The sequence below is a fragment of the Ranitomeya imitator genome, chromosome 2 (genome assembly GCF_032444005.1).
Source record: "Ranitomeya imitator isolate aRanImi1 chromosome 2, aRanImi1.pri, whole genome shotgun sequence".
NCBI lineage: Eukaryota > Metazoa > Chordata > Amphibia > Anura > Dendrobatidae > Ranitomeya > Ranitomeya imitator.
In genome coordinates this window covers 48,621,912-48,645,675 of record NC_091283.1, presented here as the reverse complement: position 1 = coordinate 48,645,675, position 23,764 = coordinate 48,621,912, and the positions used below count along the sequence as shown (strand labels likewise).

Here is a 23,764-nt window from a genome sequence, read left to right as displayed (position 1 = left end):
TACCCCGATTCCCCATGTATGCTGAGAAATAACTTACCAAAGTCGCCGTTTTCGCCTGTCAATCAGGCTGGTCAGGTCGGGAGGGCGTGGTGACATCGCTGGTTCTTCCTCAGCTTTACGTTGGTGGCGTAGTGGCGTAGTGGTGAAGACACAGCGCGCGATCTGCGCTGTCATCCCTTTCGTCGGTGGGGGCGGCCATCTTCCTGGGGCCGCGCGTGCGCAGATCGAGTGCTCTGCTGCACGGGGCTTCAGGAAAATGGCCGCGGCATGCCGCGCGTACGCATTAGAGATCGCGGCGGCCATTTTCCCAAAGCCGAGTTTGCATCTCGGCTTTGGGAAAATGGCCGCCGCGATCTCTAATGCGCACGCGCGGCATCCCGCGGCCATTTTCCTGAAGCCCCGTGCAGCAGAGCACTCGATCTGCGCACGCGCGGCCCCAGGAAGATGGCCGCCCCCACCGACGAAAGGGATGACAGCGCAGATCGCGCGCTGTGTCTTCACCACTACGCCACTACGCCACCAACGTAAAGCTGAGGAAGAACCAGCGATGTCACCACGCCCTCCCGACCTGACCAGCCTGATTGACAGGCGAAAACGGCGACTTTGGTAAGTTATTTCTCAGCATACATGGGGAATCGGGGTACACTACATACACTATAGGAACACACAGCGCAGGCCCTATTTAACAGTATTTATAGCTCAATCTCAAAAATCGGGGTGACAGGTTCCCTTTAAGTAATATTGCTGATCTTCCTAATACCAGTGTGTCAACCAACCATATAAAAATATTTTTATATGCTGAAGCTTTAATTCAGTATTCACAGGTCACAATCAAGCAATAACATCTTACCTGTAGAGAATGGCATAAAGGCATCACTCTTCTTAACGCAGCCTTTCTCATTAAGAAAACGTCCGGGATCAAACTCCTCTGGGTTCTTGAAATGTTTGGGGTCTTTGAGAACAGAAGTCAGGACTGGGAACACCAAGCTTCCCTAAAAGTGAATGTATGAACATACATATCTAGAAAAATGGAATTGTTAAAAGTGAGGTCTGTTGAGTTATTCCTATGACGTTGAGATGAACGAATCTGCCGAAATTTGATTTGGGCAGAATCGATTCAGTCCAAATCAAATTTAGTCTAAATTGAAAGGGCCTGAAAGACGGTTAATATGCTATGAGGTTCCTCCAGGCCCCACAGTTCCTTTGCTTGGCCCTTTCAGTCTTTGGATCGATCCTTGAATCTTCCGGCTTTGACTAGACCTCCCTTAGTCACTTGGAACATGATACACGTCATTGACATCAATAATATGTGAGGATAGTCAGTAGCAGAAAATCTAAAGACCTATCTAAAGACTGCTCTTAAAACTATCTCAAAGACAAGAGGGAGCAGGCAGAAGATGTTTTATGCTAAATGCTTAATGAAAGTGAATGCTTGTTTTAAGATGTATGATTCAGCACTACACAATACAGGGTTGTTAACAACACTTAGCTATCTGGACGTAAGCAGGTAGATGGATGGGGCCTAGTTCTTATAAAGTTGCAATTCTAGTTGCTAGTTTAGTGAGTAGCAGTGAGTCCTCAACACAATAGTCCAGTTGGTCAGGCCAACTAGAGGGCACTGCCTCAGTCCATACAAGTGGATGGAAGCGAGGCCACACCTGCTGGACGGGCTCTGGCTGGTAGTTTGTATAGCGCATATATACCCTCCTGTCTTGACTCAAAAAGTGGCTAATCCCCGCAGTGCACAGTGCGTGCACTGCTGTGATTCCTAAAGGTACCTTCACACATAACGATTTCGTTAACGCTTTTTGTGACGTAGCAACGATCCCGCTAATGATCTCGTTATGTGTGACAGCGACCAACGATCAGGCCCCTGCTGGGAGATCGTTGGTCGTTGGGGAATGATCAGGAACATTTTTTGGTCGCTGATCACCCACTGTCATTGCTGGATCGGCGTGTGTGACGCCGATCCAGCGATGTGTTCACTTGTAACCAGGGTAAATATCGGATTACTAAGCGCAGGGCCGCGCTTAGTAACCCGATATTTACCCTGGTTACCAATGTAAAAGTAGAAAAAAAAAAAACAGTACATACTCACATTCCGATGTCTGTCACGTCCACCGCCGTCAGCTTCCCTGCACTGACTGTCAGCACCGGCCGTAAAGCAGAGCACAGCGGTGACATCACCGCTGTGCTCTGCTTTACAGCCTCACAGTCAGTGAGGGAAGCTGACGGCGGGGGACGTGACAGACATCAGAATGTGAGTATGTACTGTTTTTTTTTTTTTACTTTTACAATGGTAACCATGGTAAATATCGGGTTACTAAGCGCGGCCCTGCACTTAGTAACCCAATGTTTACCCTGGTTACCCGGGTGCTACAGGGGGACTTCGGCATCGTTGAAGACAGTTTAAATGATGCCGAAGTTGTTCCCCTGATCGTTGGTCGCTGGAGACAGCTGTCTGTGTGACAGCTCCCCAGCGACCACACAACGACTTACCAACGATCACGGCCAGTTCGTATGGCTGGTCGTGATCGTTGGTAAGTCGTTTAGTGTAACGGTACATTACACTAAACGATCCTAATCCTAACCAGGGATTCAAGCTTCAGGAGGCTAATTTGCATATTCCAGGTGCCTTCTGGGAGAAGCGAAGTCTCCCTAAGCTAGAAGATCGTTGGGTACAGCCGGGACCAGCTGCTTCGAAAGCATCACCAAACCAGGGATTCAAGCTTCAGGAGGCTAATTTGCATATTCCAAGTGCCTTCTGGGAGAAGCGAAGTCTCCCTAAGCTAGAAGATCGTTGGGTACAGCCGGGACCAGCTGCTTCGAAAGCATCACCAAACCAGGGATTCAAGCTTCAGGAGGCTAATTTGCATATTCCAAGTGCCTTCTGGGAGAAGCGAAGTCTCCCTAAGCTAGAAGATCGTTGGGTACAGCCGGGACCAGCTGCTTCGAAAGCATCACCAAACCAGGGATTCAAGCTTCAGGAGGCTAATTTGCATATTCCAGGTGCCTTCTGGGAGAAGCGAAGTCTCCCTAAGCTAGAAGATCGTTGGGTACAGCCGGGACCAGCTGCTTCGAAAGCATCACCAAACCAGGGATTCAAGCTTCAGGAGGCTAATTTGCATATTCCAGGTGCCTTCTGGGAGAAGCGAAGTCTCCCTAAGCTAGAAGATCGTTGGGTACAGCCGGGACCAGCTGCTTCGAAAGCATCACCAAACCAGGGATTCAAGCTTCAGGAGGCTAATTTGCATATTCCAAGTGCCTTCTGGGAGAAGCGAAGTCTCCCTAAGCTAGAAGATCGTTGGGTACAGCCGGGACCAGCTGCTTCGAAAGCATCACCAAACCGCGCGCCGTAAGGCGCGCGAATTTTTGCCTGTAGGACATTATTGCAAGAGAGCTTGGCTGAGTAGATTACACAAGAAGGAAAACACACAGCAAGTCAGCAGGATCTAGGAGCAACATGGCAGATGTGACAACCTACATGGTGAGCTGCAGCATGTGCTACATGTTCACAGATCGACCAGAAGAAGAATCCAATTTCACCTGTCAGAAGTGTAGACTAGTGGCCCTTTTAGAAGAAAAGGTGCGGGGTCTGGAAGAAAGAATAGCAACTTTGAAACTCATCAAAGAGAATGAAGACTTTCTAGACAGAACAGAAGCATCTCTACTGGTCACAGAAGGTGCAAAAAGTGTCAGAGAACCTCCAAAAGCAGATGAGTGGAAGCATGTGACCAAAAGAAGCAAGAAGACCATGGAGAAATCACCAACCACACAACTGAAGAACCAATATCAAATCTTTGTAGAGGATGAAGATGGCACACCTAAGAATGAAGCAATACCAGCAAGCAAAAAAGAAAAGGGCACACAGCAACAAGTGACAGCAAAAAGTACAGCCAAGAAGCAACGAAGAGTGGTGGTGGTGGGAGACTCACTACTGAGAGGCACCGAAGCAGCCATCTGCAGACCGGACATAACTGCAAGAGAAGTATGCTGCCTTCCAGGTGCGATGATCAAGGATGTGACCGATAGGATACCAAAGCTCTTCAGCTCCAAGGACGTCCACCCATTTCTTCTGATACATGTTGGCACCAATGACACGGCAAGGAAGGACCTACCGACAATCTGCAAGGACTTTGAAGAGTTGGGGAAGAAAGTAAAAGAACTGGATGCACAGGTAGTTTTTTCTTCTATCCTTCCAGTAGACGGGCATGGCACCAGGAGATGGAACAGGATCCTTGATGCAAACAACTGGCTAAGACGATGGTGCAGACAACAAGGATTTGGATTCCTGGACCACGGTGTGAATTACTGGTATGATGGACTCCTCGCCAGAGACGGACTACACCTCAACAAACCTGGGAAACACACATTCGCCAGAAGACTCGCTACACTCATCAGGAGGGCGTTAAACTAGAAGAAGAGGGGACGGGAAGAAAAACATTAGACTCGAACAAAGACGACCCAGGAAAACATACTCAGAAGGGAGGTAAGAACATTTCTAAAACAATCCACAGTGAGGAGATTGGAACAAAACAAAATCCTCTAAACTGCATGCTCGCAAACGCCAGAAGCCTGACAAACAAGATGGAAGAACTAGAAGCAGAAATATCTACAGGTAACTTTGACATAGTGGGAATAACCGAGACATGGTTAGATGAAAGCTATGACTGGGCAGTTAACTTACAGGGTTACAGTCTGTTTAGAAAGGATCGTAAAAATCGGAGAGGAGGAGGGGTTTGTCTCTATGTAAAGTCTTGTCTAAAGTCCACTTTAAGGGAGGATATTAGCGAAGGGAATGAGGATGTCGAGTCCATATGGGTTGAAATTCATGGAGGGAAAAATGGTAACAAAATTCTCATTGGGGTCTGTTACAAACCCCCAAATATAACAGAAACCATGGAAAGTCTACTTCTAAAGCAGATAGATGAAGCTGCAACCCATAATGAGGTCCTGGTTATGGGGGACTTTAACTACCCGGATATTAACTGGGAAACAGAAACCTGTGAAACCCATAAAGGCAACAGGTTTCTGCTAATAACCAAGAAAAATTATCTTTCACAATTGGTGCAGAATCCAACCAGAGGAGCAGCACTTTTAGACCTAATACTATCTAATAGACCTGACAGAATAACAAATCTGCAGGTGGTTGGGCATCTAGGAAACAGCGACCACAATATTGTACAGTTTCACCTGTCTTTCACTAGGGGGACTTGTCAGGGAGTCACAAAAACATTGAACTTTAGGAAGGCAAAGTTTGACCGGCTTAGAGATGCCCTTAATCTGGTAGACTGGGACAATATCCTCAGAAATGAGAATACAGATAATAAATGGGAAATGTTTAAGAACATCCTAAATAGGCAGTGTAAGCGGTTTATACCTTGTGGGAATAAAAGGACTAGAAATAGGAAAAACCCAATGTGGCTAAACAAAGAAGTAAGACAGGCAATTAACAGTAAAAAGAAAGCATTTGCACTACTAAAGCAGGATGGCACCATTGAAGCTCTAAAAAACTATAGGGAGAAAAATACTTTATCTAAAAAACTAATTAAAGCTGCCAAAAAGGAAACAGAGAAGCACATTGCTAAGGAGAGTAAAACTAATCCCAAACTGTTCTTCAACTATATCAATAGTAAAAGAATAAAAACTGAAAATGTAGGCCCCTTAAAAAATAGTGAGGAAAGAATGGTTGTAGATGACGAGGAAAAAGCTAACATATTAAACACCTTCTTCTCCACGGTATTCACGGTGGAAAATGAAATGCTAGGTGAAATCCCAAGAAACAATGAAAACCCTATATTAAGGGTCACCAATCTAACCCAAGAAGAGGTGCGAAACCGGCTAAATAAGATTAAAATAGATAAATCTCCGGGTCCGGATGGCATACACCCACGAGTACTAAGAGAACTAAGTAATGTAATAGATAAACCATTATTTCTTATTTTTAGGGACTCTATAGCGACAGGGTCTGTTCCGCAGGACTGGCGCATAGCAAATGTGGTGCCAATATTCAAAAAGGGCTCTAAAAGTGAACCTGGAAATTATAGGCCAGTAAGTCTAACCTCTATTGTTGGTAAAATATTTGAAGGGTTTCTGAGGGATGTTATTCTGGATTATCTCAATGAGAATAACTGTTTAACTCCATATCAGCATGGGTTTATGAGAAATCGCTCCTGTCAAACCAATCTAATCAGTTATTATGAAGAGGTAAGCTATAGACTGGACCACGGTGAGTCATTGGACGTGGTATATCTCGATTTTTCCAAAGCGTTTGATACCGTGCCGCACAAGAGGTTGGTACACAAAATGAGAATGCTTGGTCTGGGGGAAAATGTGTGTAAATGGGTTAGTAACTGGCTTAGTGATAGAAAGCAGAGGGTGGTTATAAATGGTATAGTCTCTAACTGGGTCGCTGTGACCAGTGGGGTACCGCAGGGGTCAGTATTGGGACCTGTTCTCTTCAACATATTCATTAATGATCTGGTAGAAGGTTTACACAGTAAAATATCGATATTTGCAGATGATACAAAACTATGTAAAGCAGTTAATACAAGAGAAGATAGTATTCTGCTACAGATGGATCTGGATAAGTTGGAAACTTGGGCTGAAAGGTGGCAGATGAGGTTTAACAATGATAAATGTAAGGTCATACACATGGGAAGAGGGAATCAATATCACCATTACACACTGAACGGGAAACCACTGGGTAAATCTGACAGGGAGAAGGACTTGGGGATCCTAGTTAATGATAAACTTACCTGGAGCAGCCAGTGCCAGGCAGCAGCTGCCAAGGCAAACAGGATCATGGGGTGCATTAAAAGAGGTCTGGATACACATGATGAGAGCATTATACTGCCTCTGTACAAATCCCTAGTTAGACCGCACATGGAGTACTGTGTCCAGTTTTGGGCACCGGTGCTCAGGAAGGATATAATGGAACTAGAGAGAGTACAAAGGAGGGCAACAAAATTAATAAAGGGGATGGGAGAACTACAATACCCAGATAGATTAGCGAAATTAGGATTATTTAGTCTAGAAAAAAGACGACTGAGGGGCGATCTAATAACCATGTATAAGTATATAAGGGGACAATACAAATATCTCGCTGAGGATCTGTTTATACCAAGGAAGGTGACGGGCACAAGGGGGCATTCTTTGCGTCTGGAGGAGAGAAGGTTTTTCCACCAACATAGAAGAGGATTCTTTACTGTTAGGGCAGTGAGAATCTGGAATTGCTTGCCTGAGGAGGTGGTGATGGCGAACTCAGTCGAGGGGTTCAAGAGAGGCCTGGATGTCTTCCTGGAGCAGAACAATATTGTATCATACAATTATTAGGTTCTGTAGAAGGACGTAGATCTGGGGATTTATTATGATGGAATATAGGCTGAACTGGATGGAAAAATGTCTTTTTTCGGCCTTACTAACTATGTTACTATATTAAGTCTGCAGTCACACAGAGAGACTGCAGACATATTGATTCTGACCGGACAATCCCTATAAAAGGATATCAACCACCAACCCTTTCCTAGACCCCAGCTTGCATTGCAGGAGATGAGATAACTCCTAAAATATCAGTCACCTTCCTCTTTACCAGTCTCCTCATGAGATGCTGTTATCAGTCCTATGTAAGGTTGAGCACATGTTTTAAAATTTAAATTCACTGAGTTTGCCAAATTTCTCCCCCAAAATTAGATTTTCTGTAAATTTGTGCGAATTTCCATATTGGAAAGCTTGTATTTGCTTGGAAAACATATGTAAAGGAGAGAAGAGAAAGAGCTTCGGTGACCATGATAGCTTACACTCTACAGATGAGAGAGGACCCCACTGACCATAAGAAGAGTTTTCACACTACAGATGAGAAAGAGAGGACCCTACTGATCATAAACGTTCACACTCTACAGTAGAGAGAAAACTACTCTGACCATAAGAGCTTATGCACTGAAAAAGAAAGAGAAAACACCACTGATGATAAGAGCTTATTCTTAAGTGATTACACATTACAGAAGAGATAGAGAAAGGACCCAGATGATCATAAGAGATTACAATCCTTAGGAGAGATATAGATAGAGAGAAAAAGAGAGAGGACCCTGCTGACCATAAGCGTTTACACCTTAAAGGAGAGAGAGAGAAGGAAAAGACCCTGCTGACAATAGGAGCTAAAACTCTACAGATGAGAGAATAGACGTTGATGACAATAAAAGCTTACAACTACAGGAAAGAGAGAGGAAGCTGCAGAACATAAGAGCTTACACTCTATAGGAAAGAAGACCATGCTCACCATAATAGCTTACAAACTAAAGAAGAGACAGAAAAGGGACCGTAATGATCATAACAGCTCGCACTCCATAGGAGATAGAGACAGAGTGAGCAAGAAAGAGAGAGAGAAACCTGTTGACTATAAAAACTTACACACACTATACTGGGGGAAATAAGTATTTGAGTCCTTGCTGATTTTTTAAGATTGCCCACTGACAAAGACATGAACAGTCTATAATTTTAAGGATAGGTTAGTTTTAACATTAAAAGATGGACTATAAAAAAAATCCAGAAAATCACATTTTAAAAATTATATAAATGTATTTGCATTTTGAAGTGAGAAATAAGCATTTGATCCCTCTGGCAAAAAAGACTTAATACTTGGTGGCAAAACCCTTGTTGGCAAGTTCAGCAGTCAGGCATTTTTTGTAGTTGATTATAAGGTTTGCGCATATGTAAATAGGAATTTTAGTCCACTCCTCTTTGCAGATCATTTCTAAATCATTAAGATTTTGAGGCTTTCGCTTTGCAACTCCAAGCTTCATCTCCCTCCATAAGTTTTCTATAGCCACACTATGGCCTTAATGTGCTTCTTTTTGAGCAACTCCTTTGTTGCCTTGGCTGTATGTTTTGGGTGATTGTTTTGCTGAAACCATTTTTAATGTCCTGGAGGTAAGGAAGGAGGATGTCACTCAGGACTTTACAGTACATGGCTCCATCCATTCTCCCATTGATGCAGTGAAGTAGTCCTGTGCCCTTAGCCCTCCAAGCACGGCAAGTTGAGTTAATGCCAAAGACCTCAATTTTTGAGGACCACAGCACCTTCGCTCATTCATTCACAGAATCATACAGGTGTTCATTGGCAAACTTCAGATGGGCCTGCATATGTGCCTTCTTGAGCAGGGGGACCTTGCAAGCACTGCAGGATATTAAAACTTTAAAGGCATAATGTGTTACAAATGTTTTTTTTGGTGACTGTGGTCCCAGCTGCCTTGAGATGATTAACAAGCTCCCCCTGTGCAGCTTTAGGCTGATCTCTCACCTTCCTCATGATCAAGGATACCCCAAGAGGTGAGATTTTGCATGGTGCCCCACATCGATGTCGATTGTTGGTCATTTTGTATTTGTTCCATTTTCTTACTATTGCACAACAGTTGTTTCCTTCTCACCCAGCATCTTACTTATGGTTTTGTAGCCCTTTCAAGCTTTGTGCAGGTCTATGATCTTGTCCCTGACATCCTTATAAAGCTCTTTGGTCATAACCATGTTGTGGAAGTTAGAGTCTGACTGTTTGAGTCTGTGGACAGGAGTTATTTATAAAGGTGACTATGTGAGATAGCTGTCTTTAATGCAGGTCTCGAGTTGATTAGGAGCGTCTAACTTTTCTGTAGGAGCCAGATCTCTTAATGGTTGGTAGGGGATCAAATACTTATTTCTCACTGCAAAATGCAAATAAATTTATATAATTTATACAATGTTATTTTCTGGATTTTACTTTTGATATTCTGTCTCTCAGTGTTAAAAATAGCCTATCGTTAAAAGTATAGAGTGTTCATGTCTTTGTCAGTGGGCAAACTTACAAAATCAGCAAGGGATGAAATACGTATTTCCCCCATTGTACGTATGGCTGCCACTAGAGACAAAGGGATCCAATCCTGTCTGATATATTCGATTCCTACATTCTGCATTTGATTCATAAACTTAGAAGATTGTATGTTCAGGAAGCTCTGAAAAAAAGGTGAGACCTCCTGAACCACAGTTAAGAATTCTTTCTGGCCCTGAGAAGGTTCTTATGTTTCTGAAAGGTTGAGACAGAGACTTGGAAAAACAATTGGGTGGAGTTTGTGGATGGAGGGCATGGAGGGCCAAGAGAGATTGACCATGTTTGAAAATTTGTGAATTCACTCTTCTCATACCACTAAGCTACCCATCTTGCTGATACCAACCACCAAAGGCTGTCGAATATGATCAAAAGATTGAGAGGAGCAGCATACATTACCTTTGGAATATGAAATCCTCTGAAGGTTGTGTCCTTGCTGACAGCATGTGGAAGTCCTGCAGGAACAATATCAGCAAATCTCTGGATCTCGTGGATTGCGGCTTCTGTATACGGCATTTTACTTTTGTCTTCTATTGACGGACAGCGATCTTTCCCTATTACATTGTCAATTTCATTGTGGATCTTCTCTGAAGTTAACAAAAATGGAACAATGGAAATATTTTTCAATCTAGAATTATATTCAAATGATATCTATTTTGCAATTACAACCAAATAAGAGCTGAAGATTGATTGAAAAGTTAAGGGTATGTGCCCACAATCCAGAATAGCAGCAGTTTGGAGGCAGCTCACCTGCGATGTGTCCAAATTGCTGCGTTATTGGTTACAAGCACAGTGGATGGGATTTATAGAAACCTGATGCCCACTATGCTCATTATATGCGATAAATTCTCATTGTTCAATAAACACATGTGGATTTACCTGCGTGATTAGAATGCAACGTTTTGGATGCAGCTAAAATGTGCTACTTCCAAAACTTTGTTATGTCCTGATCTTGGGCACATAGCCTAAAATTGGTATGCTCAATATGTGTCTTTAGGAGCCCACAACTTCCCAGGCTATTCAGTTCCTTGTTGCTAGGAAACCATCACTCCTTCTTGATTGACATTTCTAGTTTAGTAGATTCGTCCTTCTTCTGAGTTGAATGTGCATCTGTAAAACAGTCAGGTCTGACAGTGGCATGTTCTAAAATTTACACTTTTATCACTGTATTTGTATATAGAGATTAAAGGGCCATTGAAAAAGTGAGTGGTGAATAGGAGAACTGCTCTTTAAATAGCCAATGATGTGGGCAAGGGACTTATGACTTTGCAAGACTGATAACAGTAGATCTGGGTCTGGAGCTGAGAGGAAAGATGTTCAAACTCCATAGAAACAAAATGTAAACAATGTAACACAAAAGTACTCATATCATCCCACTTCCTATGGCACCTAAGATTATCTAGGAATTTCTCTCCCAATACTTCCCCTACAATTATAGCTGGAATAAACCTTTGGAGGAATAAAAATATAGGATAAAAACTGGTCCCCTTTAGATTGGATAATGTTCCGCTTGAAACACTGCAGTATGCCATCCCATTCCTTAAGCCAGATGATTGGATAGAAAGAGGAATAACTCGATTGGGGAACTTGATGCAAGCTAATGCTCTATCTCCGTTTTCATCACTGGTGGATAAATATCTACAATATAATCATCTAAGGGTCACTTCCGTCAATAGTAAAAACATATAATGTTAAAAATAACAAAAAAAAAAATTAAAAAATCATTATATCCACCCTCCGGTGGCTCCCGCATCCAGCCCAGGCCTTTCCCACTCCTCGCGCTCCGCTTCAGTCCCCAGAATGCAATGCGGCAATGGCCGGAGATGACGTATTGGTCTCGTGCGTTCTTTTTTTAACAGGGATGTGGTGCCCACATTGCTACATACTACGTGTGCTGTTTTATATACTATGTGGCTGTGCAATATGCTACATAGCTGTGTTATTCACTACGTGGGCTGTGTAATATACTACAAGGTTGTGTAATATACTGCGTGGGCTTTGCTATATACTATGTGGGCTGTGTAATATACTACGTGGCTGTGCTATATACTATGTGGGCTGGGCAATATACTACGTCGATGTGCAATATACTACGTGGGCTGTGCTACATACTACGTGGTCTGTGCTACATACTAAGTGGACTGTTTAATACATTATGTGGCTGTGAAATATACTGCGTGGGCTGTGCTACCTACTAAGTGGCTGTGCAATATACTACATGGCTGTGCAATATACTACGTGGCTGTGCAATATACTACATGGGCTGTGCTACATACTACAAGGCTGTGCTACATACTACGTGGCTATGCAATAAACTACGTGGCTGTGTTTTACTAGGTGGCTGTGCAATATACTACATTGCTGTGCAATATACTACATGGGCTGTGCTATATACTACATGGGCTGTGCTACATACTACATGGCTGTGCAATAAACTATGTGGCTGTGTTATATACTACGTGGCTGTGAAATATACTATGTGGGCTGTGCTACATACTATGTGGGTTGTCTTATATACTACGTGGCTGTGCAATATATTACGTGGCTGTGCTATATACTATGTGAGCTGTGCAATAACCTACCTGGCTGTGCAATATACTACATGGCTGCGCAATGCACTACGTGGGCTGTGCTACATACTTCGTGGCTGTGCAATAAAATAAGTGGCTGTGTTATGCTACGTGGCTATGCAATATACTACATGGCTGTGCTATATACTACGTGGGCTCTGTAATATACTACGTGGCTGTGCTATGTACTATGTGGGCTGTGCAATATACTATGTGGCTCTGCAATATTCTACATGGGCTGTGCAATATACTACATGGCTGTGCAATATACTATGTGGCTGTCCAATATACTATTTGGGCTGTGCAATATACTACGTGGCTGTGCAATATACTATGTGGCTGTGCAATATACTACGTGGCTGCGCTACATACTACGTGGCTGTGCAATATACTACATGGCTGTGCAATATACTACATGGGCTGTGCTACATACTACGTGGCTGTGCAATAAGCTACATAGCTGTGTTATATACTACATGGCTGTGCAATATACTATGTGGGCAGTGTTATACACTATGTGGGCTGTGCTATATACTACGTGGCTGTGCAATATACTGTGTGGCTGTGCAATATACTACGTGGGTTGTGTTATACACTTCGTGGGCTGTGCTATATACTACGTGGCTGTGTAAAATACTACGTAGGCTGTGTAATATACTATGTGGCTATGTAATATACTATGTGGGCTGTGTAATATACTAGGTGGCTGTGCAATATACTACGTGGCTGTGCAATATACTACGTGGCTGTGCTATAAAGTCTGTGGGCTGTGCTATATACTATGTGGGCTGTGTTATATACTATGTGGGCTGTGCTATATACTACATGTGCTGTGCAATATACTACATGGCTCTGCAATTTACTACATGGCTGTGTTATATACTACATGGCTGTGCTATATACTACATGGGCTGAGTTATATGCTACATGGGCTGTTGTATACTATGTGGCTGTGCTATACACTACGTGGCTGGTTGCGAACAATCAGCGACAGGCGCACTTCAGCCGCATATTGGGGCGCAATTTGAACCACACTTTGCTAGTTGGTCACACCCGGCCTGCCGAATCCTGTGTGTTTATTTTATTATTCTAAAATCTTCATAAATAAACAACATACATATTCTAGAATACCCGATGCGTTAGAATCGGGCAACCATTTAGTAGCATTAATAAGAGAGATTTTTTCAAATATCTTCAAATTAGACATTTTATGAACAGTATGAATAATGGGTCAGAAAGCTTAAAATCTGATTTTGAATACTATTTTCTATTAATAGGGACGCTTCTAAAAGGATTTCAAGAGCATATGAAGCTATACATGCTTTCCCTGAGCTTAAATCTTTGCCTTTTGTTACAAGGTGGGAAAGAGCCTTAGGCTGTACTTTTACCCAGGAAGAATGGTCACAGGCATTCTAGGTAGACATAAAGTCTTCACATTGCATAAACCATTTGGAAACTTCTAGGAAGATCTTGTACAGGTGGCATTTCACCCCGTATCGTGTCAATCAGAGGTGAGTGATTTGTTGCATATTTGGTGGTCATGTCCCCAAATCCGCACTTACTGGTTACAGATTTATAGTTTGATTTCAGGGGTACTGGTGTTAGGACTGATGGAACGCATCAAGTAATAATAATAGATAATATGAGGCGCGTTCGCAGTACGGGGTCCACCATGCAGAGATGAGACCTGCTGCTCAGTAATGGTGGACTATATGGCGGTATAGGAAAAATACTCACACGGGTTGATTTCACCCGGTAAGAAGGAAGTGAACCCTGATCATTCACAGAGACGCGATACCGCGCAGAGAGTGTAAGCTAGAGTCACAGAAATCTGTCCCTAGACTCGGGAAGAGTTCCTCTAGACTTCCTACACTCAACACCGCTACCGTGGTGTCAGAGAAGAAACAGTATAAACATTAACTGCACAAGAGTGCGTATGAACCGCACTGTCGGGCACTGCAAAGAAAGCTGTAATGTGTGCTGAGTGTGCAGGTTAGCACTGTCGGGCGCTAGGTAGCTTCCACCATTCGCAAGCAGTCATCAACACTAGGGATGGGAATGATCCGGAGTTTTCATCCATCGACACACATTCATCTGCACACACACACGTTAGCAAGTTTACACGAGCACATGGCCGAGCGGCCATGCAAACCTCTTATAGCAATAGCACACCGGGACCTTCCAGATGGTCCAATAGGAGCCGCAACAGGACCTGAACATGTGACCCCTCCAATGGGAGGTCGTCCAGTGGGCATACTCAGTACAAGAAAAGTAGCACTAAGTCTCAGAAAGGCCTGCTCGTTGCTGATCAGTACTGGCTACAAAGGCAGAGCCTGGAAAGGCAGCAGTAACCAGTCGCACAGTATCAGCTTGAGCCAGACGCTGGGACCGACTTCTCCGCTGAGCAGGTTTCATTGTGGCTGGAGAAGAATGGAGGCCACAGTGGACATGGTTCGAGATTCCCCCTGTGCAGCGGCGGAAACTCAACACCTAACATTAACCCTGTCCTTGGGCCCCCCTCCCTGGACCTCGCTACGTTCAAAGGCTGCAATGAGCAGTGGAGCCCGAATATGCTCCATAGGCTCCCAGGTTCTGTCCTCTGGGCCCTGACCCTTCCAGTCCACCAGATCGAAGTTTTTGCCACGTACCACTTTGCACCCCAAGATAGCTTTCACCTCTTAATCATCCGTGGACAAACCCGATGTCCCGGCAGATGACTCAGAAAACAGGGACATATGAACAGCTTTAAGAGGGAGACATGAAAGGCGTCACTGACACCAAGGCATGGAGGAAGAGCCAGACGATAGACCAAAGGGTTAACCTGTTCCAAAACCTTGAAAGGCCCTAAGTAGCAAGGCGCAAACTTAGTGGTCTCAACTTGCAGCCTGATATTGCAGGCGGAGAGCCACACTAAGTCGCCAGGAGCAAAGGTCGGAGCGGGGCACAGATGTGCATCAGCAGAGACCCTCATTCTCTCCGTGGAAGCCCGGATAGCATCCTGTGTATGGTTCCAGATGTCCCGTGCCTCCACTGCCCAGTCTGCCATGCTAGAGTTGGCAGATGACACGGGCATGGGCACAGGAACCCGCGGATGCTGGCCGTAATTAAGTAAGAATGGGGTCTGCCCAGTGGAGTCGGCTATGGCATTGTTCAAGGCAAACTCTGCCCAAGGTAGCAGGGATGCCCAGTCATCCTGCCTGGCTGAGACAAAATGTCATAGATATGTGACCAGGGTCTGATTGGCCCTCTCTACCAACCCATTTGTCTCAGGATGGTACACTGAAGAGAGATTCAGCTCAATACTAAGTAGGCAACAAAGCTCTCTTCAGAACTGAGACGCAAACTGGGGACCCCAGTCACTGACAATTTTGTCAGGCATACCGTGTAAATGGAAGACATGTTTGACAAACAATGCCGCCAAGGCTCGTGCAGAAGGTATCTGTGGGAGAGGCACCAAATGCACCATTTTAGAGAAATGGTCGGTATCTACCCAAATAACGGTGCAGCCACGGGACTTGGGTAAGCCTACCACGAAGTCCATCCAGACCAACTCCGAGGGCCTGTCAGCCACTGGTAGGGGTAGAGTAACCCAGCAGGAGACCTATTCTTGGCGCAGGATACGCATGCCTGAATAAAGTCTCTAATGTCATGGGCCATATGCGGCCACCAGTACGTCTTCGCCAGACGCTCAGATGTCCTTTTGATCCCAAAATATTCAACCACCCTGGATGAGTGAGCCTAAAAGAGAAACTCTGGTCGCAAATTGGATGGCATGAAAGTCTTGCCCGGGGGCACGGACTCTAGCGACACCTGAGCCCCAGTTCTCAGACTCTCAGAGGGAACAATTAGCTGAGGCTCCTCCTCCTCCTCTGATAACACCACGGAGCAGTAGAGAGCGTCAGCGCGAATGTTCTTCTCCCCAGATAGGAAATTAAGGGTGAAAATGAACCAGGAGAAGAACAGGGACCATCTGGCCTGGCGAGAATTCAGCCACTGGGCTGTCTGCAAATATAGAAAATTCTTGTGGTCAGTGTAGACTTGGAATGGAAAGCGAGCCCCTTCCAGGATGTGTCTCCATTCTGAAAAAGCCAACTTCATTGCTAGCATCGCCCTGTCCCCGATGGAATAATTCCTCTCCACCAGAGTGAAGGTCTTGGAGAAAAAGAAGCAAGGATGCTTCCGACCTTGAGCGTCCTTTTAGAAGAGAACCACTCCAGCTCCGACAGATGAGGCATCCACCTCAATAATGAAAGGCCTATCTACATTGGGACGATGTAGAATGGAAGCGCTAGCAAAGTGGGACTAACAGATAAGAAGGCTTTGGAGACCTCCTCTGACCACAATTTGGGATTTGCTCCCTTCTTGCTACCAAAGTTGAGAAGTGGGGAATGAACTGACGATAATAATTAATGAACCCCATAAAGCGCTGTACCGCTGTGAGAGAATGAGGTTCCTGCCAGTCCATCACTGCTTTTAGCTTGGCAGGATCCATAGCTAATCCCCGGGCTGATATGATATAGCCCAGGAAAGGCAAGGACTCCTGCTCAAACACACACTTCTCCAACTTGGCGTAGAGGGAGTTTGCCCGTAGGAGGTTGAAAACTCTGCAACCATCTCTCTGATGGGAATCAATATCTGGAGTGAAGATGAGAATATCATCCAGATAGAATACCATCGAGGTGGAGAGCATATCATGGAAGATATCGTTCACAAAATCTTGGAAGATGGCTGGGGCATTACAGAGTCCAAAGGGCATCACCAGATATCCATACTGCCCATCTCTGGTATTAAAAGCTGTCTTCCACTCGTCACCCTCACAGATGTGAATCAGGTTGTAAGCACCCCGCAGATCTAGCTTAGTAAATACCCTTGCTCCCTGGAGCCTATAGAAGAGCTCAGATATCAGGGGGCGAGGGTACTTGTTCTTAATCGTAATGACGTTAAGACCCCTGTAATCTATGCATGGACGTAATTCCCTGCTCTTCTGCGCGAAGAAGAACCCTGCCCCCGCAGGTGACACTGACTTCCTAATGAATCCTCTTGCCAGATTCTCCTGGATGTACTGTGACATTGCCTCCATCTCCGGAAGAGACAGGGGATAGACACGTCCCCAAGGAGGCTCTGCCCCTGGCAAGATGTCAATAGGACAATCATAGGGGCAGTGAGGCGGAAGGGTCTCCGCAGCTCTCTTGGAGAAAACGACCGCATCAGACTAGTAGTGATTGAGAAGAGAGCTAAAATCTGCTGGTATCTCCATAGTGGCAACCTGAACGCACTCCCTCTGACATCTACCTTCACAAAATTTACTCCAAACCAGAATTCTCCCAGAGGACCACTCAATATGTGGGGAGTGGTAACGTAACCATGGTATCCCTAGAAGAATCTCGTCTATTCCCTCAGGAATGATGAGAAGGGAAATGATCTACTGATGGGATGGAGACATGGAGAGTGAAAAAGGGAATAGTCTGATGTGTAATTTGTGAAGGCAGTGCCGACCCATTCACCACTCTTACGGTCACTGGTTTGGCTAGCATAACCAGGGGTATTGCATGCCGTTGGGCGAAGGAAGAAGACATGAATTTTCCCTCCGCCCCGGAATCCACACAAAGCTCAACCATAAAAGTGGAAGGGCCAAAAGCAATTGTCTCCCTGAGGGAATCTTTGGAGGAAAACGCCACTGTGTCTAGTGATCCTCCTCCTACAGTTACTAGACGGGGTTGTTTCCCTGCCGCTGTGGACAATTTTTGGAATAATGTCCTGACTGCTGGCAGACACCACAGACCATGGGTGTTTGAGCAGCCCGAGACTTAGGACCTGCTCGAGAAACCTCCATGGCCTCATAGGGCTCGGACGCCTGGACAGGTGACTCCAGAGGTTTGGCAAAGGTAGGCACCAACCAAAAGCTCTGTCTACACTGGGCTCGCTCCAACCTTCGCTCATTAAATCGGAGGTCTTTGTGAGTAGATAAAGTTATTAACACCTCCAGTGTAGCGGGAATCTCTCTAGTGGCCAAGGCGTCCTTTACATGGTCAGCCATTCCTCTCCAAAACACTGGAATCAGGATTTTATCTGGTCACTCCAGCTCAGATGCTAAAGTCCGAAAATGGACGGCAAAATGGCTGACCAAGAACGAACCCTGTGTCAATGCCAACAGTTGAAGCGCCGAATCATGGGTGACACAGATCTGAAAGACCTGTTTCAGAGTGTCCAGGAACCTTGTAGCAGTCTGCACTACATGATCATCACGCTCCCACAGCAGTGTTACCCACTGCAATGCCATGCCCGACAGAAGGGATATAATAAATCCCACTCTAGCCCTTTCTGTGGGAAAACGTGCAGCCAGGAGCTCAAGATGCATAGCGCATTGGCTCACGAATCCTCAACACAGCTTACTGTCTCCAGCAAACGTGTCCAGTAATGGGAGATGAGATAATGTCGGAGCAGGGGTGGCAGTGAAAAATCTGGCTACAGCCACGCTAGCAGCCTGCACAGCGACTGCGGTAACATCCACAGCCGAGGTTGTGCACTCAAGAGCCGCCAACTTACCCTCCAGCTGCTGGATGTACCATTGTAATCGCTGTTTGTCCGCCATTACTAGCCAGACCCTGGCGCTAGTGTAATGTTAGGACTGACGGAATGCACCAAATAATAATAATAGAGAATATGAGGTGCGTTCGCAGTCCGGGGTCCACTGTGCAGAGATAACACCTGCTGCTCGGTAATGGCGGACTATATGGCAGTATAGAGAAAATACACGGGTTAACTTCACCCGGTAAGAAGGAAGCGAACCCTGTTAATTCACAGAGACCGCGCAGAGAGTGTAAGCTAGAGTCACAGAAGCCTGTTCCTAGACTTGAGAAGAGTTCCTCTAGACTTCCTACACTCGACACTGCTACCGTGGTGTCAGAGAAGAAACAATATAATAATTAACTGCACAAGAGTGCTTACTGCGCCACACTGGCGGGCACTGCAAAGAGACGCTGTAACGTGTGCTGAGTGTGCAGGTTAGCACTGTCGGGCGGTATGTAGTTTCCACCTTTCGCGAGCAGTCATCAACACTAGGGATGGGAATAATGCAGAGCTTTCATCCATCAACAGACATTCATCTACACACACACGTTAGCAAGTTTACACGAGCACATGGCCAAGTGGCCATGCAAACTTATTATAGCAGTAGCACACCGGGACCATCCAGATGGCCCAATAGGAGCCGCTACAGGACCTGAACATGTGATCTCCGACCTCCAATGGGAGGTCATCCCGTGGGCATGCTCAGTATGAGAAAAGCGGCACTTAGTCCCAGAAAGGCCTGCTCGCTGCCTATCAGTACTAGCTACAAAGGCAGAGCCTGGAAAGGCAGCAGTAATCAGTCGCACAGTATCAGCTTGAGCCAGACGCTGGGACCGACGTCTCAACTGGGCAGGTTCCACTGTGGCTGGAGAAGAACGGGAGACCACAGTGGACATGGTTCGTGATTCCCCCTGTGCAGCGGCGAGAACTCGACACCTAACAACTGGGATATGACATAGTGTGGGATCCTATAACAACTTTCTTATCTCTGAAATTGGAGCTACTCCAATACGAGGACGCAGTAATTACATGCCACATCCTTTCAGCTACAAGAGTCAATATAGCAAAGAATTGTAAAAGTGTTACAACTCCTTCACTGCAGGAGACAATGAGAAAAATTCATTGTAATTGCATTATGGTACACATGATTAGCCAGTCGCCTTGGCAGGGTTAAATAATTTAAAGTTATCTGGGAAAAATGGTTTATTTACTCGAAGTACTCTTGTGATTGATAGAAATTAAAACTCCTAACATAAATATCCATTATAATCCTTTGTTTAGAATTAGGCAACATAGAATACCTGATATTTGTTATCTAACATTACAAATTGTCAAGGTGAGCACTTCATAACTAACATTACTAGTGTTGAGCATTCCGATACCGCAAGTATCGGGTATCGGCCGATATTTGCGGTATCGGAATTCCGATACCGAGATCCGATATTTTTGTGATATCGGGTATCGGTATCGAATCAATAGGGATGTGGAATTAAAATAAAAAATATTGATATGCTCACCTCTCCGGCGGCCCCTGGACTTCACGCTGCTATCCGGGAGGCTTCTTTGTTTAAAAAGCGCGCCTTTCGGACCGGTGAATGACGTCCCGGCTTCTGATTGGTCACGTGCCGCCCATGTGACCGGCACGCGACCAATCAGAAGCCGCGACGTCATTCTCATTCACAAAACTGCTAATTATAGGAATTGAGGACCTGCGAATGACGTCGCGGCCTCTGATTGGTCGCGTGCCGGTCACATGGGCAGCACGCGACCAATCAGAAGCCGGGACGTCATTCACAGGTCCGAAAGGCGCGCTTTTTAAACAAAGAAGCCTCCCGGTTAGCAGTGTGAAGTCCAGGGGCCGCCGGAGAGGTGAGCATATCAATATTTTTTATTTTAATTCTTTATTTTCCACATCCCTATGGATCCCAGGGCCTGAAGGAGAGTTTCCTCTCCTTCAGACCCTGGGAACCATGAGAATACCTTCCGATACTTGATGTCCCATTGACTTGTATTGGTATCGGATATCGGTATCGGCGATATCCGATATTTTTCGGGTATTGGCCGATAATATCCGATACCGATACTTTCAAGTATCGGACGGTATCGCTCACACTAAACATTACCAAAAAGAGCAATTATTTGTGTTATTTATGTAAGTCTGGGTTATTTTTAAACATTTTCTGGTTCCTTGTATGGAAATAGTTTGGAATTTTGACCATACTGTGTACTATTAGTTAATGATTGGAATTATTTGAATGGTTGTTGTCAATGTATCTTCTTACTCTGGAACCAATAAAGTTTATGTTATAAAAAAGTGCTCATATCACAACTATAGCAGATAGAAGAAGTAATTTGCAATCCCCATGCTGTCTAATGAATATAACCTAGAGTAAAAACATAATGCATATGCACACCGCAGTAATTAATGGTAACGCATATAAAAATTAAAATGTAAAGCATTGTAGAATATGTCTATTTAAGTAAATAATTAAGTAAGTAAAACAATTATATTACAAATTGAGACATTTATACAATGTCAAAAGAACCAACAGAATATGCCATAATGGTTATGTGCATTGTGACAATACAGCATTTAATCTTAATTATCCAGAATTCCAGACATAAATTCAATAATGCAGGAGTCATAAACTGTTATCTTTATGCTGACTTTTCTTGTAGGTTGAATTAAAATCTTTAACTTGTTATTTACCTCTTGTATCAGCTCCCACAGTTTATTCTACTGTTATCTTTGCAAAACATGGATGCAAGGTCACTGAACAAAGATGTTTGCTAATATGTTGATTACACATTATACCAGGCCAAGCAGTTTGTTGACTTGCAATCATTGAAGGGTAAACTATAAATAATCAAATTATGCATGTGAACCTCATTACCACTTCAACTTGACCTGTGGATGATGGCATTAAGGATGACAGTTGTGAACTATAAAAAGGGGATATGCCTGTGTTACAAAACATCCAAGAGATCCAAAGAACCAGAGACTCCCTACAAAACCACACCGAGGAACACTCTACAAGAAAGCAGCCAAGACATCACGGCCCAATCACAAGAGACACAGATTTGACATTCTACCGGATGCCAGCTTGTGGGACTATGCCTTAGGCTGAAATAATATACATTTGCTCCATTGACCATCATTGAATCCATGGATATGTTTGGACCTACCGTCACCGGATTCCATGGAAATATTCGGAGAATATCCGGATTCCATGGAAATATTCGGATATTATTGTGACCCTCTCTTCTACATGGCGTTGTACCTCAATGGACTGTCAGCTTCCTAAGCTTATTATTACATCATTGCCTCCTCTCTGTGCCTGCCACAAGTGGGATAGTTCGCCCTGGAAGCTCTGAAATCACAGCTGTTCTTTTCCCGGCGAGTCAACTGAACTGTGAGTCTCTTTAATTTTGCACCATCTTGGGTATTTTGCTGGGACTGTTATATGTGTTATTTGTTTGCTTTGTGGTTCAATAAAGTATTGCCACACTGTTTTACCCTCATGCTGCATTGTCTGAGTAGAATTATGCCCACGGTAAAAGGAGAGTGGGCATTGGTTGGGATCATACCTGGTCCATGTGGTTTTGGCTAGCGGACTACAGCACCCGCTGACCCCCCGTGTATCCATATGTATGATAGATGCAAGTTCCACTTCCAGACTCCTACTGTACCTTTTAGGAGACTGGTAGGTTCTTATCTCTTAATCAGTACTCCAGAGGGGAGAAGACCCTGCATCTGACTTTCTCCATTATAGACTGCTAGTGTAATATCATTGTTATACAAAATATTGGCAACTCCCATTATCTGAAATGGAGAGAGCCGGATTCATAGGCAGCTACTGAAAACTAATATACACCTTTATAAAGTGACAACTAGTGGTCAAGGGACACCATTGTCCTAATATATGATGGTCACAGATGACTATAAAATACATCATTTGTACTTACTAATCCCTGCTCCCAAGCTGCTCCTCTTTACTCTGATTTGACAGCAAACTACTTAGCCATATTGTTGGAGACTATTAATGACTAGAGACTAGCAATGGCACCACAGACCACATTTTTCTCCCAGGCTGTTTTGTGGCCTATTAAATACTTCCTTATTAGTGTTGAGTAGGGTTGAGCGAAACGGGTCGGCCATTTTCAGAAGTCGCCGACTTTTGGCAAAGTCGGGTTTCATGAAACCCGACCAGACCCCTGTGTGGGGTCGGCCATGAGGTCGGCGATCTTCTGAATCTGGTATCGGAATTCCGATACCGAGTTCCGATATGTTTGCAATATCGAAAATCGGTATCGGAATCCATATTTAAGTGTAAAATAAAGAATTAAAATAAAAAATATTGCTATACTCACCCTCTGACGCGCCCTGGTACTAACCGGTAGCCTTCCTTCCTTAGAATCAGCGCGTGAAGGACCTTAGATGACATCACGGCTTGTGATTGGTCACACGACCGCCCATGTGACTGCTCATGCGACCAATCACAAGCCGCGATGTCACCGAAGGTCATTCAAGTGCTGATTCTTAGGAAGGAAGGCTGCCGGAAAGAAGCAGGGCGCGTCCGAGGGTGAGTATATTCCTATTCCTATCTCAACTGGCCCTCAGTCAGAACACAGCGTCCTGTCCCTAACTGAATTCACAGCAGAGTGAGCGCAAAATGGCGGCAGCGTTTTTTTATAGTGCATCATGACGTCATTTCAGCAGCCAATCACAGCCTTGCCAGTAGTTACATGCCCACCATGCTGAACAGGA

The 23,764-nt window shown here is 44.6% G+C and overlaps 1 protein-coding gene across 1 annotated transcript in view; it reads right to left on the bottom strand.

The window, feature by feature from the left end:
- Positions 1–23,764, bottom strand: part of LOC138661765 (cytochrome P450 2H2-like) — a 170,843-nt gene that overhangs the window by 1,876 nt on the left and 145,203 nt on the right. The window contains exons 6-7 of the mRNA XM_069746663.1: positions 10,256–10,443; positions 851–992 (exon numbers count right to left, since the gene is read on the bottom strand). Of these exons, the coding sequence (XP_069602764.1) occupies positions 851–992; positions 10,256–10,443 (330 nt within the window). The remainder of the gene's footprint in view (positions 1–850; positions 993–10,255; positions 10,444–23,764) is intronic.